Below are 19842 nucleotides of genomic sequence, written 5' to 3' on the forward strand. Positions count from 1 at the left end.
TACAGCATTATAAAGGAGTTCATAGCTGGGTTTATAGGCTGATATGCAGTGATGCTAGATTGTCCAGCTGATGAGCTCAGACTAAATCAAATTCTAATACAAGTAGATCAAACAATATCGAATTCCTGACAGATGGGGTAAGATTGTCCTAGAGAACCGAAGCAGAAAAGACATGAAAATTTGAAAACCAAAGACCAATAACAAGAAAAGACAGGCTCTTGCATTTGTGATCCCAAATCTCCGAGGTAACCAGACCATTAAGTCGATTATATACACCAAGCTGTGCAGCAGATAAGACTACCATACAAGGCAAAAAATAAGTATTAACATTATGTGGAACCACACCTGCAAAAAGTTTAAACATTCTATGGCCGCAGAAGGGGGGGGCACTGTCATAGCCAGGTTTTCCAAATGTGTTCTAATGATAATATGGATATACATAATTATAATGGGAGCTCATCTGTGGGTTTGGTGGGCCATAACCAGCACAATTGTAGTGTCGGCCAGATGGGTTCAAATATGGTGCCCTTTGATTTCTAAAAGGACCTTCTGCTTGCAGATGAGGGACAGGCACTGGGTGTGCAATGCCAGTGTTTTGAAGTAATGGTGCTCTTAGAGGAACCTCTGATGATTTAGCAATCCGAGGGCGCTTATTTCCACTCTGGTGTTGTTCTTGAGGGTGCGGGTGCTTATCACTTCCCTGGTACTGTGCTTGACAGCGTTTATTTCCGCCCTGGTACTGTGCTTGACAGCCCTGGTATTTTGGTTCAGTCTTGGGGATTGAGCCAGAAGGTGATGCACTGCTTGAGGAGGGGGATACAACTGTACTTTGGGTAATGGATGCAGTAGAGGCGGGAGAGGCAACTGCTATTGGGGTAACAGCGGCTGCAGCTGTTGTGGAGGGAGAAGTAACAATGATAGGGACGACTGGATTAGCAATAAAGGCAGTCATTGGGGCACGAGAGGTGACTGTGACTGTGACTGGGGAAGCAATGTAGGAGGTGAATGTAATGGGAGCAGCTGAGGTAGCAGTACAGGAAGCCATCGTTGATTTGAGAGCAGGTTTAGTGGCAGAGACAGAGACAGATTTGGACGACAGGACAGAGGCAGAAGCAGCAGCATTTCGGGCCAAACGTTTGTTCTCACTCAGATTAGGCTGAGGAGAATTGCTGCCCAGGTTTGGTAACTTTGTTTCCCTAATTGAAAGTTGTCTTCCGACATCTATAATTTGTCGCTTGAGGATATCTGGTGAGAATACAGTTTCAAGCTTGTAATCTTCAACGCATTTCAGTACAACCATTAGGTCAGCTACTCTTCTGTTTACAGACTCAACCTGCTAGCAAGTTTTAAGTGTGAGAATATAATAACAGTTGGATCATACGCAAGAGAAGAGATGACTTATGGAAGGAGAAAACCAGCAAAACATACCAGTCCTTCAATTGAATTCCTCCTCCTAATTTTTTTGGCTGCACTCTTGGAACCACTTAAGTAATCCCTCAAGATAGGTCCGGGTGGGAACTGATTAACCATCTCAAATGCACAAATGAATCTGATAGCTTCCATGTGCTGTTTCTTCACGATAAGATTTTCAATAAAACCTGTTATAAGCATGCAAAAGAATAGTTACAAATTCTATCACGCTCCAGTAGATATTTCAAATGAAAAAAATAATTGATTGAGAATCGAATCAATTAATTTTCACCAGGCATTAAGAAAATCAATGGCTAAGTTGGAAGGAAAAACTGGTGTGCTTCAAGCCATGGATTTAAGCGGATTTCCCAAGCCTAATTTGGCTATATGATGCTTAAAAATTGACAGGTGATGCTAGCACTAGCAGAAGATTATCCTTGACCTTTACTACTCTTGACAACACCGTAACAAATGACTATAAGCTGAACACTCAAATAGGCCTTTAATTCCAGTTACATACATTTCTGCTCCAAACACAGGGTATACACTGCATTCTCCATTCAACAAAGGATTCATTGACTTGCCACCAAAGAAAGCCTCCAAAAACGACCAACATTTTTAAGCATTTCCATAATTTTCCACTATCTTGTATTTACATAACAGAATCTTGAGATGTGAATTAAACTATAATTTTAATTACATACAAGTTTCTGCCAATACCAAATATAGAATAGTTATAATTCATTAATAGCATGGTAGGGAAGAAAAAGGATTACTAGATTATAGACACAGAAGAAAGCAAAAAAATCATACTAAGCACAAGGATTAGAAACTTACCAGGAATTTTATCTCCTAGTTCAAGGACACGCAAGAATTCAGGAATCTCCCTATTTCGAGCAATAATCACCAAACGGCTTATGAGCTCATCTGAATCAAAGGCAGAGGCCAGTCCATAAGCAGCCAAGAGATAAAAAAATCCCAAAACATCTAAATTGTGCTGATCATCCACTGTCATCTTTGTCATCCAAAGAAAGGCAAGTTTCGTTGCTTCTTCTCTCACATGGGGTTTGATTATTGGGGATATTTTCATTAATTGCTCAAGCAAAAGATTGCAACTTCTTTTCACAACAAGCTCGTTGAACTCCACATCACCCTCCCTCAAATGGGGCGGGTAAAACCCTTCCATTGCATCCAAAACCAGCTTTGCAGGATCCGAGGAAAGTCCCAAAGCAATAGATACCTCATTCTTCATCTTCTCATCATGTTTACAACGCTTATTTAAAAACATTTGCAATGCCCTTCCATCCATTTTCACTGAAAAATGTAGGTTGGCATCTATAGAATAATCTACGGTCTCCGACTTCACACGGGCATTACAAGCATCAGCAACTTGTTTCTCCTTCAACTCAAACTCCTTAATTCGCTCCAAACGCTTCTTATTTTCCATTTCAACTTCCCGCAACCTCTCTTCTAGTTCCTTCTCCTTCAACTGAACCTCTTCAATTTGCTTCCCTTTCAAATCAAACCCCCTACACCGTTCCTCCAATTCCTTCTCCTTCAACTCAACCCCTTTAATTATCTCCTCAACCTCCCTGCTTTTCAACTCAAGTTCTCTAAATCCTTCCTCTAATTTTCTCCTATCCAATTCAACTTCCTCGCTCCTTTTGCTAACATTCTTCTCCATCGATTCAATCTCTTTAACCCTCTCCTCAACCTTCCTATCTTTCAATCCAATCTCTTTAATCCTCTCCTCAACCATCCTATCTTTCAATCCAATCTCTTTAATCCTCTCCTCGACCTCCCTACCTTTCATCTCAAGTTCCTTCTCCTTCAACTCAACCCCTTTTCTCCATTCCCTAAACTCGTCATCTTTCACCCTAACTTCCTTAAACAGCTCTCTAACCCTCCTCTCCTTCTCTTCAACCCCTCTAAATCTCTGCTCCACCCTCTCTTCTCTCAATGCAACTTCTCTCAACTCTTCCTCGACTTTCTTCTCCTTCAACTCAATTTCATCATACCTTTCTCTGACTTTCTGACCAAAATTTATTTCTTTCAACTCAAGCTTTTCAAAAAATTTCTTAATTTTCTTGTTTTCCAATTCAACTTCTTTCTGCTGCTCCAGAAGTTGCTTCTCCTTCAATTCAAGCTTTTCAACAAGCTTCTTTCTCTCCGATTCAACTTCCTTGCACCTTTCATCAAATTGTTTCTGTTTCAATTCAAGCTTTTCAACAAGCTTCTTTCTCTCCGATTCAACTTCCTTGCACCTTTCATCAAATTGTTTCTCTTTCAATTCAAACTCCTCTATAAACTTCTTGTTTTTCATGTCCTCCGATTCAACTTCCTTTTGCTTCAATTTAAGCTCTTCAAAAAACTCCACATTTCTCTTCCTCACCAATTCAATCTCCAAAGCCCTATCCTCAAGCCGTCTCTCCTTCAATTCACACTCCTTAAGTTGTTCCCCAACCTTCAACTTCGCCCATGCAACTTCCCTGCGCCCTTCATTCAGTTGCTTCTCCTTCAACTCAAACTCTTCGACAAGCTTCTTCCTTTCCACTTCAATTTCCTTTTGCCTTTCCTCAAGTTTCTTCTCCTTCAACTCAAACCCTTCGACAAGCTTCTTCCTTTCCACTTCAATTTCCTTTCGCCTTTCCTCGATTTTCTTCTCCTTCAACATTATCCCTTCAACAAGCTTCTTCCTTTCCACTTCAATTTCCTTTCCCCTTTCCTCGATTTTCTTCTCCTTCAACTCAATCTCTCCAACAAACTTCTTTCCCACCAACTCCTCCCTCTCTTCGACTTCCTTCCGCCTCACCTCCAACCGCTTCCTCTCCAAGTCAACCTCTCTACGCCGTTCCTCAAAATCCTTCTCCTTCAACTCAATCTCTTTATAATGCTCCTCAATCTCCGCATCTCTCAACTTTATAAATTCTTCGCACCGTTCCTCAAACTCCTTCTCCTTCGATTCAAATTCCTTCTCTCTCGCCTCCAGTTGCCGTTCCTTCGTGCGAAGCGCTTTGGCGGAGTCTTCGATGGAATTGAAAGTGGACTCGAAGTGAGTTTCGATATCTTTCCATTGAAGAGTGAGGGAGAGAATGGAAGAGGCTTGCTCGTGAATTTCATTAAGACTTCGGTTGAGGCTTTGTTGCCTTAACTTAGCGAGTTTCAACTCGCTGCAAATCTTCTCCTCCATTGAAGTAGGAGACGACACCCTAGCACCACCCCCTGGAGCGGAAGGGGGCCAGGGAGACTACTAAAGAAGCTGGTGAGGGTAAAACGACAGGTCGTCGTCAATCGGTTGATTAATTTTTGTGCAAATCATAATCCATATGAATGTGTTGGGGAAAACCTTAATAATACCCCGTATATGGCCCCCCCCTGCTTTACGATTTTTGGAATTTTTTAAAATTTATTTTTTATTTTTTAAAATTATTATTATTTTAACATTTTTAAATTATTTTAATATATTAATATAAAAAAATTGATATATTATCAAATAAAGAATTAAAAAAAAAACAAAATTTATAACATTCCCATAACCATAAGGCTCTTTAAATGCAATTTAATGTAAATTTATTAAACCTAACTCATTTATAATAACTTATTTACATCTCGGGTAATGAATTATATAAGTTAACCAGATTGAAAGGTGTTCAAATTTTTTTTTGAAAATAAAAAATTTAATCAACATAATTTTGATTTTTGTTTTTTATTAAAATTAATATTGATGTTATTTTTCAATATAAATCAAAATTAAAAGAAAAGACAAATGATAAACGCACCAAGTGCAGGAATTCAGTCCAAAAGGAACATTTAGTTAGTGTCAGCTGGCACGTGCACGTGCTTACATAGACTATATGTAATCAGTGTACTTAACAGCTCAGGACTTTGGCACGTGGAAATGATTGAGAAAGCAGAAGGTAAATGGTTGCTTGTAAGCGTGTTAAAAGTTATGTATTAAAAATGTTTTGTTCTTTGTAAAATATTTTAAAATAATATATTTTTAAAAAAATTATTTTTAATATTATTATATTAAAATAATCTAAAAATATAAATAAATTAATAAATTAATTTTTTTTCATAAACGTAGTGCTAAACACACTCAAAGAATTATCCAAAGGAGGAGCCATTTTCTTTTGAGTAACAACCGAAAGCGAGAGGAGGGGGACAGAAAATCTAGAAAGACAAAAAAAGGAAGACTTTGGAAAAATGATGGAGGGAGTGACATGAAATAATTGAGGGAGGAGAAATAATTGAAAAACAACAACATTTATCCTTTTTCAACATTAAAATATTGTTTTTTATTATAATAATTTTAAATTATTTTTTACTTAAAAATAATTTAAAATAATAATTTTTTAATTTTCAATATGAGACAGAGGAAATCATTTCCTGATCCAAAAATACTAAAATATATTAATTTATATTAAAAAATTTAATTTTTAAAAAATTATAATGCCATCACAAAAAACAAATATTACTTTAGAATATTTGAGGTTGTTGTGCATGGTATTTTTTTAAATAATGTTTTAAAATAATTTCTTTTAGATTTTTTTTTTATTTTAAAAATTAATATATTAAAATAATAAAAAAATATTAATTTAATATTTTTTCAAACTAAAAATATTTTTTAAAAACATTAGAAAACACCCCTCAAAACAGCTGTTTTTTATTATTATTATTTTTCAATGACAGACTCCCCACTCCTTTAATTTTCAATGACAAAAGCATGTCCCTCTCTCTCCCTCTCTCATTGTCAAATAAAAGCCAGCCATCTTTTGATCCCAATACAAAAAAAAAAAATAAAAATAAAAAGACAACCAACTCCACCTACCATGAAAAAAAATGAGGAGACAAGCAAAAGTTGTTGGCTAAAGTTTGAAAAAAAAATAAGAGAAATAAATAGCAAGAGGCGGAAGATTCCCTCTCTTATATATAAAGACAGAATGATGACTATGTTTGATATTGTAGTAGGTTTTTAAAGTATATTTTATTTAAAAATATATTAAAATAATAATTTTTTAATTGTTTTTATATCAATACATTAAGATATTTTAAAACATAAATAATAATTTAATTTAAAACAAAAAAATTATCAAAAACACTTTTAAAAAACAAAAAATCTACAACCCCCACTGATGATCACTTGAAAAACATTGTCTTTTACACTGTTTTTTAATATAATTTCAAAAAATGCAATAAAAATAAAAATATATCTGTGTTTTTTTCAATCCATTTGCCTGTTTTTTCATATTTACAAAAACAAAACAAAAATTAAAAGCTAAAAAAATCAGAAATTAAAAAAATAGAGAAAGAACAAAAACAAGGGAAAACAAAAATGTTGAGAGCAAAGTGGATGAAAGAAGAAGAAAGAGAGGGACTAGAGTAAAAAGAAGAAAAAATACAAGGAAGGCATATTATGTAGGAGGATGAGTAGGAAACCATGAAATGAAAAGATAAACGGAGAGGAACGAGCGCGGCCAGGAAGTGACAGAACCAGTGACATTGACACCTGAAAACACAACCTTACTCAGCTTCAATAATTCCGAAATTTCTACCTAAGCTTCCTCACGTGCTGGAGATAACCTCAGAAAAATTTCATAAAAGAATCCCTTCATTTGAGCATTGATCTCAGACCTGAGGACGGTAGCTTCTGCAATAAGCTTCTCCAGGACAGCAGCTGTGCAACAGCTCTTCACTCCCATGAACCACGAGTTTCTCCAATTGCAGAAATTCCCAAAAATTTCTCATGGTTTCCTCACATCTATTTCAACATCCCAGGATTCTTTAATGTGTTGATGTTGTTTCAAAATTATCAATTTGTTTTTTGGTGAGATTTGCATGTGCGTGCCTGATTTTCGTTGTGCGCTTAATTTTCATCGTGATGAACTTTGCGTATGAGTTTTAGGAGTGTTTTTTACATATAAAAATAACAAAAACATGAAAACATAGTAATTAATTGCAGATGTTAAACTTAACTGTGCTATGCTGATATATATTGCCATTTTCCAGCGTTTGATATGTTAAACAATCTCAAAAGAAAGCTCAGGAAATTAAGAAAGTGCTTATAAGGTGAGCTAAAACACATATAGAGGCAGTGGATGCCAGCAAAAGAGTCTGTAGAGCCTGATATAAAGCAAGATGTGATCAGGTGAATAGCAGAGTGAAAGCCATTTTTCCAAAAGTAATTAGCAGCAATCTATACCAAGCTAGTTAATTATCCCGGTCAAGAGCAAATTGTTAGTTTCAAACATGAATGGCACCTGGGTTGACATAAATATTCAAAGGCTGAAATCATTCTTCGAATATTAGAATATTCAAGAAAAGACAGGCTCTTGCATTTGTGATCCCAAATCTCCGAGGTAACCAGACCATTAAGTCGATTATATACACCAAGCTGTGCAGCAGATAAGACTACCATACAAGGCAAAAAATAACTATTAACATTATGTGGAACCACACCTGCAAAAAGTTTAATCTTCTTGGCACGTTGGAATCTTTGAGCAAAGGCATCAAAGTCCTAGAATATGAGGTTAACTAGCTATAAGCTACTAGAATACCAACAGGAATTGTCACTAAATTGCTCATTTGCTTCGAGCTTTACTCAGCTGTTTGTTGACTACCGTGATGATTTTAAGAAATTCGTCACCCACTTTAACAAGCCCCATGTCATCAAGAGTTTCATGTAACATTCTATGGCCGCTGAAAGTGGGCAGCACTGTCATAGCCAGGTTTTCCAAATGTGTTCTCATGATAATATGGATGTCCATAATTATAATGGGAGCTCATCTGTGGGTTTGGTGGGCGATAACCAGCACAGTTGTAGTGTCCGCCAGATGGATTTTGATTTATAAAAGGACCTTCTGCTCGCTGATGAGGGACAGGCACCGACTGTGCAAAGCCAGTGTTTTGAAGTGATGGTTCTCTTAGAGGAACCTCTGGTGATTTAGCAATCCGAGGGCGCTTATTTCCACTCTGGTGTTGTTCTTGAGGGTGCGGGTGCTTATCACTGCCCTGGTACTGCGCTTGACAGCGTTTATTTCCACCCTGGTATTGTGGTTCAGTCTTGGGGATTGAGCCAGAAGGTCTGCTTGAGGAAGGGGAGACAACTGTACTTCGGGTAGTGGAGGCAGTAATGGATGCAGTAGAGGCGGGAGAGGTGACTGCTATTGGGGTAACAGCGGCTGCAGCTGTCGTGGAGGAAGAAGTAACAATCACAGGGACGACTGGAATAGCAATAGCGGAAGTAGTTGGGGCAAGAGAGGTGACAGTGACTGGGGAAGCAATGAAGGCAACAGTTGGAGAGAGGGAGGTGGCTGTGATGGGAGCAGTTGAGGTAGCAGTACAGGCAGCCATCGTGGAATTGACAGCAGGTTTAGTGGCAGAGACAGATTTGGATGAGAGGACAGAGGCAGAAGCAGCAGATTTTGGGGCCAAACGTTTCTTCTCACTCAGATTAGGCTGACAAGAATTGCTGCGCAGGTTTGGTAACTTTGTTTTCCTAATTGAAAGTTGTCTTTCGACATCTTTTATTTGTTGCTTGAGGGTATCTGGTGAGAATACAGTTTCAAGCTTGTAATCTTCAACGCATTTCAGTACAACCATTAGGTCGGCTACTCTTCTCTTTACAGACTCAACCTGTTAGCAAGTTTTAGTGTGAGCATATAATAACAGTTGGATCATCCACAAGAGAAGAGACTGACATATTGAAGGAGAAAGCCAGCAAAACATACCACTCCTTCAATTGATTTGCTGCTCCTCTTAATTTTTCTGGCTGCAATCTTGGAACCGCTCAAGTAATCCCTCAAGATAGGTCCGGGTGGGAACTGATTAACCATCTCAAATGCATAAATGAATCTGATAGCTTCCATTGGCTGTTTCTTTAAGATTAGATTTTGAATAAAACCTGTTATATGCATGCAAAAAAATAGTTACAAGTTCTATCGCGCTACAGTAGATAATTTCAAATGAAAAAAAATAATTGAAAGAGAATCGAATCAATTAATTCTCACCAGGCATTAAAGAAGTCAAGGGCTAAATTGAAAGTAAAAACTGGTGTGCTTCAAGCCATGGATTTAAGTGGATTTCCCAAGTAATTTGGCAATAAGATGCTTAAAAATTGACAGGTGATGCTAGCACTAGCAGAAGATTATCCTTGACCTTTACCGCTCTTGACAACACCATAACAAATGACTATAAGCTGAACACTAAAATAGGCCTTTAATTGCAGTTACATGCATTTCTGCTCCAAACACAGGGTATACAGTGCATTCTCCATGCAATACAGGATTCATTGACTTACCACCAAAGAAAGCTTCAAAAACGACCAACTTTTTTAAGAATTTCCATGATTTTCCACTATCTTGTATTTACATAACAGAATCTTGAGATGTGAAATAAACTATAAATTTAATTACATACAAGTGTCTGCCAATACCAAATATAGAATAGTTATAATTCATTAATAGCATGGTAGTGCAGAAAAAGGATTACTAGATTATAGACACAGAAGAACGCAAAAAAATCATACTGAGCACAAGGATTAGGAACTTACCAGGAATTTTATCTCCTAGTTCAAGGACACGCAAGAATTCAGGAGTCTGCTTATTTCGAGCAATAATCACCAAACGGCTTATGAGCTCATCTGAATCAAAAGCAGAGGCCAGTCCATAAGCAGCCAAGAGATTAAAAAAACCCAAAACATCCGAATTCTGTTGACCATCCACTGTCATCTTTATCATCCAAAGAAAGGCAAGTTTCGTTGCTTCTTTTCTCACATGTGGTTTGATTGCTGGGGATATTTTCATTAATTGCTCAAGCAAAAGATTGCAACTTCTTTTCACAACAACCTCTTTGAACTCCACATCACCCTCCCTCAAATGGGGTGGGTGAAACCCTTCCATTGCATCCAAAACCAGCTTTGCAGGATCCGAGGAAAGTCCCAAAGCAATAGAGACCTCATTTTTCATCTTCTCGTCATGTTTACAACGCTTATTTAATAAAATTTGCAATGCCTTTCCATCCATTTTCACTGAAAAATGTAGGTTGGCATCTAAAGAATAATCTACTGTCTCCGACTTCACACGGGCATTACAAGCATCAGCAACTTGTTTCTCCTTCAACTCAAACTCCTTAATTCGCTCCAAGCACTTCTTATTTTCCATTTCAACTTCCTGTAACCTCTCTTCTAGTTCCTTCTCCTTCAACTGAACCTCTTCAATTTGCTTCCCTTTCAAATCAAACGCCCTACACCGTTCCTCCAATTCCTTCTCCTTCAACTCAACCCCTTTAATTATCTCCTCAACCTCCCTACTTTTCGACTCAAGTTCTCTAAATCCTTCCTCTAATTTCCTCCTATTCAATTCAACTTCCTCGCTCCTTTTGCCAACATTCTTCTCCATCAATGCAATCTTTTTAACCCTCTCCTCAACCTCCCTACCTTTCAATCCAACCTCTTTAAGCCTCTCCTCGACCATCCTATCTTTCAATCCAACCTCTTTAAGCCTCTCCCCAACCTTCCTATCTTTGAATCCAATCTCTTTAAGCCTCTCCTCAACCTTCCTATCTTTCAATCCAATCTCGTTAATCCTCTCCTCAACCTTCCTATCTTTCAATCCAAGCTCTTTAAGACTTTCCTCAACCTTCCTATCTTTCAATCCAATCTCTTTAATCCTCTCCTCAACTTTCCTATCTTTCAATCCAATCTCTTTAATCCTCTCCTCAACCTCCCTACCTTTCAACTCAAGCTCCTTCTCCTTCAACTCAACCTCTTTTCTCCATTCCCAAAACTCGTCATCTTTCACCCTAACTTCCTTAAACAACTCTCCAACCCTCCTCTCCTTCTCTTCAGCCTCTTTAAATCTCTTATCCGCCCTCTCTTCTCTCAATGCAACTTCTCTGAACTCTTCCTCGACTTTCTTCTCCTTCAACTCAATTTCATCATACCTTTCTCTGACTTTCTGCCCAAAATTTATTTCTTTCAACTCAAGCTCTCTTCTCCACTCCTTAAAGTCTTGATCTTTTAACTTAACTTCATTCACCAATTCCTCCACTCTCTTCTCTTTCACTCCGACTTCCCTCTCCCTCTCCCTAACCACTCTCTCCTTCCTCTCAACCTCTTCCTTCTCCGCCTGGATCAAACCCCTGATGGAGTCAAAGTGATCCTCTAATTCCTTCCATTGTAAACAAAGTAACAGAACAGAAGAAGCTTTTTCTTGAAGTTCGTTCATAGTTTTGCGTACTATTTCTTGCTTTAACTCACTGTTTTTCAACTCGTTCGAAACTTTCTCCTCCATTGTTGAAAGAAAGAAAAAAGCGAAGGAGACGTAAAGATATTTGCTTTCTTTTAGGGTTTTTATAAGGAAAAATTTTCCTCTTTGGCGTCGTTTTCCAGGAGTCAGCAAAGGAGACGGAAACCTGTTAGAGGGAGGCCATGAGGGAAAGAATAAAGCGACAGGCTGTTATTTATGGATTATGGGATTATAATTGGACAACGTGGGCCCATGATGACCCAATTTAATAAGTATGGTCCATGTGGTCCCACTGTCATGTGAATAAAGACTGAAATAATGTATTTTAAGAGGAGAATATTCTACGTGGAAATTTATGAATCCCCCCCCCCCCAAAGCCAATAGAATTTGATCTGTATTTGTTTCTATAATAATTGATTTATCATAAATGATATTATTATAATAATAGAATCATAATCATATCTGAATAGAATTGGATAGTATAGCATTGAAAAATTATTTATTTATACCAAATCCAGGTTAATCCTAATAAATTATTTTTATTAAAATAATATTTTAAAAAGAAAATATCTAGAGCTGACATGGCTTAGTTAACTCAATCTTATATACATTTTATTTAAATAATGTTAAAAATCCCCCTTTCTTCTCTCTTTTACTGTTATTTATATTCTCATATTTTTTTTAAATTTTTAAATTTTCAATTTTCAGATATAATAATAAAAATTAAATTAATTCAAGTCAATAATTCAAATTTAGATGTAATGATAAATTCTTTAAATTTATATTTGTGAAAAAAAAGAAGACTTAATTCAATCTTCTTCTCTATCTATTCATTTAAAAAAAACATAAAATTTACTAAAAATTATATTTGAAACAAAGATAAAAACGTTATTATCTTCTTAACTTCAATACTACAACAACAACAACAACAATAATAACAATAATAATAATAATAATAAGGTTTAATATCTATTATCAGAATATGGTTAAAAGAAAATTTAATTGTTTGTGTCCTTAATTAATTATATGTATAATCATTCAAGTTAATATCTAGCATGTTCAGATTTTAAAAAGCCATCTCTAATTAAGAGTCCTAATTAAAAGTCAATTAAGGATTATTTATGAGTGATTTTAAATCATAATTCATAAGTTGTTTTTTATAAATGATTTATGACAAGAATAGTTAAAATAACTTTAAATTAGAAATGTATTTGATAAAAATGACTCAAATCAATCCATACGTGAAAGGTTAAAGTCTTTAAATTTTAATTAAATTAAAATCTTGAGTGAATTTCGTAATAAACTTTTGATTTTAGTGGTAATGTATTTCTAACCAAACATAAACTTTTTCTTGGAATCAAAAGTTAAAAAACAGCTTAAATTAACCTAAGTAAGGCAATGCAGGATGATATTAGCACGGGTTCTAATATGGACAAAAGCAAGAGAAGGGATCTAGAGACAGAAGACATAAGCACGGTTCTATGCACCACTATGTACAGGCCGGTGACAGGGATGACCTATCAGCGCTGTTGCCAGGTGGGGTCCCAGTTGTGTCTTCCAGCAATATTTGATTGTTGAGCATTCACGTCTGAGGCTCCAAAGTGGTTTGTAGCAGTGAAAAACTGAGTTGCACCTCCATAAGCGGCAACATCTTGAGTAACTTGTGGTCTATCAGCTAACAGATCTATCCTTGGACGCTTATTGTTATCTTGCAGTTGTTCTTGGTCCTGGAAGTTTGAGCTGTGTAGATGTGGTTGCATAATGGGAGCAAAAGCCGACTGATTCCTTACTCCAGGAATATCAACCGGAAAATCAGACCTAAAACGCATATCTTCTTGTTGCAGTTGATTCCAGAGGTTTGGATTCAGTAGCTGTGGTTGGACAACGGAAGCAGAAGCTAGCCGATCAGCAGGGCAAGAAATGCCGGCTGTGTGATAGTTTCTGCCTTGCAGTTGTGGTTGATCCACGGAGTTCGGAGCTTGCAGAGAGCGTGTCCAGCCTTCCCTTTTCTTTTCCAGGTAAGAAATGGAACGAATAATGTCCTCAGTCACATATTTGGATTCATATTTGTAATCTGCTACAAGTTCCAAAATAGATCTTAGAGCAGATATTGCTTTGTCAATGGCCTTACGCTGCAGCAATGTCCCACTGTCAATATGCTTTCCATGCTACTCGAGAGCAGATTTGCATGTTTGTTTGTGCACTCACAAGTGTGTGTTTGTGTGTAAAGAGAATAGGATCACTGACTAGGAAACAGATGATAATACAAGGATGCGGTAGAAGATACATGCCTGTGCTTCACTTGAATCAGTTCTTCCCGTGGAGGCCGAGGCACCATTCATTGCATCCACGCCTTTTCTCAGGATGACTTCTGGTGGATATCTGCTGACAAGCTCAAATGCAAGACTAAATCTAGCAGCAGCCACGTATTGCTTCTCTTCAATAAGATTCTCAATAAAAGCTGCAATAAAAAAAAAGATCAGGTAAAATAAAATTGCAGCCTCCAGGCCACAGGAAATCGGACATTGCTGAATCAGATTCTGGCTGCATTTGAGGATGATTAAACAGAACTCATCTTAAACTATGTCAATGAATAACTTCAGATGAGCTTCGAAAAATAGTTTATTACATAGAGCCAACAGGCAGAAAAAGTCATCTAGAAGAAAATCCTTCCACTGTTTAATCAGACATCATTCCAAGATAAATACCTTTAGTAATGCATCAGAATGGCAATCTAAAATCAAAGAAAAACAGCACGAGTACTTGGGGAGCCTAGATACGGGCATGTCATATTGATGGCAAGGTCATGTTATCTAAGGTTTCCATCAGAAAGAAGGCTACAAGAAGGTCTAAGGTTCAGGACATTGCTAAGCAAACAAAAAAATATACAAATAGGTATAGGATTAATGCAATTATATTATGCGCAAGCCTATTTCAAACTACAAAGATAGAAATACTGGTTCCAAAGGAAATCAATCTGTGACCAGATAGCTATATTCGTTAGCAGTGAAGAGTCTGTAAACTTACCCGGAGCCAGATCTTTACCTGCAAAACCGAGGGCCTTGAATATTTCAGGAGCCTGCTTTTGCTGAGCAATGACTCTAACAAGTCTTAAAATTCGGTCTCTTCTAAAACAAGAAACCAATCCATACACAGCCAAAAACAGCAAAAACATCAAAACCTCCATAGAATCCTCGGTCTCCAATCTTATATTTTTTTCCCATAGAACCGCCAGCTTTGTTGCAGCTTCTTTCACCTGAGGACTTATTTTTGGCGAGACTTTCATTAGCTGCTCCAATAGAACAACATTATCCCTGTTCACACTTGCATCAAATCCTGCAAGTCCTTTCTTCCAATTCTGGACAATATCCAAAACAACCTTTGCTGGTTCAGCTGAAACTCCATGGTGCATCAGATCATGTTCGCTTACACAAACATTTACCACTGGTGAACTCCTCTCGCTGGTGGTGGCATTAAATTGGAAAGTTGAAGTTGAAGCATGTTTTGGATTTATAACATTTTCAGTTTGGTCAACCCTTACATGCGTAGAAAGGATGTTGCTACCTAAGCAAGGGACAGATGAAAACATTATTAATAATTAGATCAGGATCAGACCGTTACTAAGAAAACATATCAGGTTCAGACATAAATTATATGTATTTGCCATGCACTACAATTGCTTACACAATTTTTAGGCAGTACCAGCAGAACTGACAAAATAACCAAAGCAGTGTGCCCATAGTGCAAGACCTAGAAATGCTTATGCTTGCAAAATCAATTTTAGAAAAAACAAAATCAGAAATTTCTAAGTTTTTAGGATGCCGTGGTATCAATACAGATGGCTTGTGAAAATACTAAATTTCAGGATTATGCATGACCATGTCACGAGAGAATTTTTTCCCTTGCTTCCTAGGTCCTAGCCCCTTAAAGCAGAACATAGCCCCTGCCTAACCAACTAATTTCCCTTCAGTCAGACCCGGGATTTCTCAAGACACCCTGCTTGTGTCTAAGGAAGAAGTGATCAATAAAAGGAAGAAGGGAGATGCGACTACAAAAGATAAGTACCAAGAAGAACATTAACAATCACAGACAGATGATTCTGCAATAACAAGGACAGGAAGCAGAACTACAGCAAGTCCCGACAAGTCATTGAAGTTCTGTTAAAGCTACTCTAATGATGTGGTAGTCGGCTGCTAACTCAAACTTTTTTTTTTTGGTGAATCATGAATCATTTTACTAAGAGAGGTAACTAGAGTAGAGATATAGGGCAATAAAGTTAAAAGCCAAAAAATCATAATCCAGAAGCAGAAAAGGAAACCGTCAAGCAAAGTACATCAGGAAATGACACAAGCTTGTTGGCTAGGAACAAGTCTTCCAAGATCAAAGAAGCTCCATGAAATAGTACGAACATAAAAAAACCAGAGGTTCCTCAAATTGCAGAGCAATAAGACTCTAATGGACAAACTCAAAAACCCAGAAATCAGCCGCAGAACGAGAAAGCCAGCAATTCCAGCAAAACCCAGTGGCAGCAACCGGGTGAAAGAATGAAGCAACAAATGTAACTACGAATATCGAACCAAACTTATTCTCTACCGATACCAAAGTAGAATTCTGAGAAATCATCAGCAAGCTGCCCCAAAATTGAGAGAAACTAGACTGGAGGGAGGAAATACCAGTGAGAGGAGAGCATTAAACCAGGCCTTGGAACCAGGAAAAAAAAAAGGACTTGCTAAAAGAATTGCAAAAAGGATAGGAGTCCAAAGAGTATGAACATTAATGAAAGGACTGCACCATTGACACTGGTGGGCACAGCAGCAAGTTCAAATGAAGGGGGGGAATAATCATAAGCCTTAAAAGAACTCTAAAGAAATATGTAGACACAAAAATAGATGTAATGAACTGAATGTGAAGTTAACCAATCACAAACAACAGTTAGTTGTGCAATGCAGATAATTAGATCAGCCATCAGGTTCACACTAAAGGAGAAAAGGCACTTTATAAATTAAGGATGTTACCTAATTGCTGCTCTTTCAACTCCACTTCTTTACGGTATTTTTCTACTGATTGTTGCATTAAATGCAATTGTTGCTCTTTCAATTCAATCTCATTGACACGTTCTTCGAACTGCATCTCCTTCACTCCAAAAATTTTCAAGCGTTCGTCTAATGTTTTTTCTAGTGAATTGAGATGTTTCTCTTTTTCTTCAGACTTTTTATTCAACTCATGGGAAGATCTTTGAATTGAATCCAACTGCACCTTCTTCAATTCGAGATCATCACAGCATTCTCTGAGAGATTGTCTTGCCAAAATAAGGTTCTTCTCTTTTGATTGGAGCTTCTCAGAGCATTCTAAAATTAATTTTTGAATGGAATTTTTCTGTTCCTTCATTGCTTTCAGCTCTTTCTCACATTCTCTTATCGATAGTTGGACTGATTTCAGTTGCCTCTCCTTCCCTTTAAGTTCCTCACTTCGGTATTCAATGGACAGTTGAATGGCATGAAACTCCCTCTCTCTCGATTCAAGCTCTTTATCATATGTGTTCATTCTTCCCTTGATTTTATTGAGCTCCTCCTCTTTTGATTCAATTTTTCTGGCACAATGTTTCACATGTTGTCGAGCTGAATCCAATTTCTCCTCTTTTTGATGAAGCTTTGCTGAGAGCTCTTTGATAGAATCTTCAATCGACCTCAACTCTGTTTCTTTTGATTTGAGCTCTGCAGAGCGCACATTGATAGACTTCTTCACCGCATCATGTTGCTTCTCTTTGGCTTCAAGTTCTTCTGTATATTCATCAATCAGCACACTGATTGATCCAAGATGGTTCTGTCTCGAATCAAAATCTTTTGAGCTCTCCCCAATTGATTTCTTTATTAGACTTAGTTCCCTCTCTTCAGAATCAAGCTCTTTTACGCATTCCTGGATCAATTCTTTAGTTCTGTCCAGCTCCTCCTTTTTCAAATCAAGCTCCTTCGAGCACTCAATTGATTTTTTTATTCCATATAGTTCGTCCTTCTTTGAAACAAATTTAGCAGAACTCCTCACCTGCAACATTTTCAAATCCATCTCCTTTGACGAAAGCTCCTTATTACAATCATTGATCAAGTTCCTGACATTTCGTAACTCCTTCTGTTTGAACTCAAGATCACGGTCACAATTCGCTATCAACTTTCTCACCCTTTCCACCTCCTTCTCATTGAATTCAAGCTCCTTCAAACGTTCCTCGACCGACTTCTGTAAAGTTCCCAATTTCTCATCTTTCTCAAAAATCTCCCTACAATGCTGTTCAAGTAACTTTTCCAACGAACCCAAATTCCTCTCCTTCGATTCAATCTGTGTCTGCACCAACCGCAATTCCTCTTTTTTCACACTGAGCACCACATTACAATCCTCAACCTCTTGTCGAACCATATTTAATTCCTCCCGCCGAGTTTTCAACTCCAAATCACATTCTTGAATCCAATTTTTCACCAAACCCAACTGTTTTTCCTTATTTTGCACCTCAGAAATACACTCCTCATATTTTTTGGCCTTAATTTCAAACTTCTCCTCACGTTCCTCGACCACTTTCAACATTTCAACATTTTTCTTCTCAAGCAAGGCAAGTTCTTCCATTTTCCTTAAAAAAAAAGCCTTCGAGGATTCACAATGAGCCTCCAAATCTTTCCATTCAAGAGTGAATGAAAGAATTGAAGAGGCTTGTGCATGCAGTTGATCGAGACATTTATGCAAACTCTCTTTCTTGATGTCAACCAGTTTTAAATCATCCATTGCATCCTCCATTTAAAGAGCCTGTAATATTTTATAAAAATAAACAAATTTACTACTTAAACGACAAAAAACCCCATGATATATTTTATGACATTTATGTAAAATGTAAATAAAGAAACAACAAAGCACAAACCTTAGTGACAACCTCTGTGTAAACCCTAGGATGGTGAGAGGAAGGAGCCAGGCAGAGGTAGAGGCAGAGGAAGTGGCATTAAGTTCAAGGTTTTGAAAAGTTTCAACAGTGGTATGGTGTATGCTTGGAGTCTTTTAAGTTTTAACAGTGGTTAAGATATCTATTTAAAGAGTGGATTACATTAAATATGCTTGACATTTTCCATTTTTACAGAAACTTGGAGCTTTTTTCTTTTCAAGGTGTTAATAAAATTTATAAGAAAAAGCAAATGTGTATTTGAGATTGTGATATATGATGATGTTTAAAATAAATTTTTGTTTGAATTTTTTTTTATTTTTTATGTTAATATTTTAAAATTATAGATAATATTTAAAAAATATTAATTTATTATTTTTTAAAACTAAAAACATTCTTAAAAAGCATCTAAAAACAAAAATAAAAATTATGTCAAACATTATATGCTGTTGTAATTCAGAATCTAACCTGAATTAAGTTTTAAATTAAAAATTAAACTAAAAAAATATTATTTGCTAAAATATAATTAATCAGTGAATCGATTATCAAAACTAAATTAAAATTTAATAAAATCAACTATAATTATTTTTTAAAAATATATTATTTTAATAAAAATAATTCATAAAATTACTATTTCATTAATATGGACCTAACGAGGTTAGCATAATAACATGATAATCACCATGTACTTGGATGCTATTTGGTATTTATAGTAGCTTTGCTTTTTACCAACTAGAGATAAAAAAAATATCTGGTTAAATAATTTTTTTTTCACTAAGCTTTACTTATAATTGGATTTTAATTTTTGGTTTTGTAAAAATTAAAATATTTTTTTATCATTTATAAACACTTGTTAGTCATTTATTTTATAGGTAAAAGTTTATCATAATAATTTTAACCAAATATATATTTTTTTAATTTGTACATAATTTTTTTTTGAAAAAAAACTTGGTTATTTTCAACTGTAATTATAAAAAATACCCAAAACACATTTAATTTAATAAAAAAGATGTATACAAAATCAGCAAAAAAGCAGAGGTGAATTGTAAGATAGAAAATAAAGCACCCAAAGGTCACCTCCAAGTGCCAAAATTAGCAAGAGAGTAGAGTCATGAGCTGGACTGGTAGAGAAAGTTAGAGGCATGCATCCAGAATGAGCTTAATTTTCACTGAACAAATCAGTAATAATTATCAAAAACAAGTAAAAGGGCCAGAAATGATACTTTGGACTGCTGTGGACATTTTACATGTAACTTCACCCGTGAAATT

At 36.4% G+C, this 19842-nt stretch overlaps 2 protein-coding genes across 2 annotated transcripts; both read right to left on the bottom strand.

Moving 5' to 3' along the window:
- Positions 1 to 198: 198 nt before the first annotated feature.
- LOC118051415 (uncharacterized) lies at positions 199 to 4660 on the bottom strand. Its single transcript, XM_035062059.2, has 3 exons — positions 2248 to 4660; positions 1429 to 1598; positions 199 to 1333 (listed from the first exon to the last, which is right to left on the bottom strand). The coding sequence occupies exons 1-3, from the start codon at positions 4598 to 4600 to the stop codon at positions 419 to 421; spliced, it is 3438 nt and encodes a 1145-aa protein (XP_034917950.1). The 5' UTR covers positions 4601 to 4660; the 3' UTR covers positions 199 to 418.
- Positions 4661 to 7723: 3063 nt separating this feature from the next.
- Positions 7724 to 18697, bottom strand: LOC118051471 (uncharacterized). The gene is made up of 8 exons (XM_073409240.1): positions 18559 to 18697; positions 16673 to 18446; positions 14685 to 15221; positions 13925 to 14118; positions 13244 to 13825; positions 9962 to 11864; positions 9141 to 9313; positions 7724 to 9045 (listed from the first exon to the last, which is right to left on the bottom strand). Exons 2-8 carry the CDS (start codon positions 18435 to 18437, stop codon positions 8101 to 8103), a joined length of 6099 nt encoding a protein of 2032 aa, XP_073265341.1. The 5' UTR covers positions 18438 to 18446; positions 18559 to 18697; the 3' UTR covers positions 7724 to 8100.
- Between the last annotated feature and the right edge of the window lie 1145 nt (positions 18698 to 19842).

Source organism: Populus alba, chromosome 5 (genome assembly GCF_005239225.2).
Source record: "Populus alba chromosome 5, ASM523922v2, whole genome shotgun sequence".
Classification (NCBI taxonomy): domain Eukaryota; kingdom Viridiplantae; phylum Streptophyta; class Magnoliopsida; order Malpighiales; family Salicaceae; genus Populus; species Populus alba.

Bases quoted from the DNA above. Each gene is read 5' to 3' on its own strand.
- LOC118051415 (XM_035062059.2), bottom strand. From the start codon at position 4,600: ATGGAGGAGAAGATTTGCAGCGAGTTGAAACTCGCTAAGTTAAGGCAA. The intron at 1,599-2,247 runs GTAAGTTTCTAA...TGCTTATAACAG, and splicing joins ACTAGGAGATAAAATTCCTG to GTTTTATTGAAAATCTTATC. The intron at 1,334-1,428 runs GTATGTTTTGCT...ACTTGCTAGCAG, and splicing joins GGAATTCAATTGAAGGACTG to GTTGAGTCTGTAAACAGAAG.
- LOC118051471 (XM_073409240.1), bottom strand. From the start codon at position 18,437: ATGGAGGATGCAATGGATGATTTAAAACTGGTTGACATCAAGAAAGAG. The intron at 15,222-16,672 runs GTAACATCCTTA...TCCCTTGCTTAG, and splicing joins GTTGAAAGAGCAGCAATTAG to GTAGCAACATCCTTTCTACG. The intron at 14,119-14,684 runs GTAAGTTTACAG...TTTTTATTGCAG, and splicing joins AGGTAAAGATCTGGCTCCGG to CTTTTATTGAGAATCTTATT.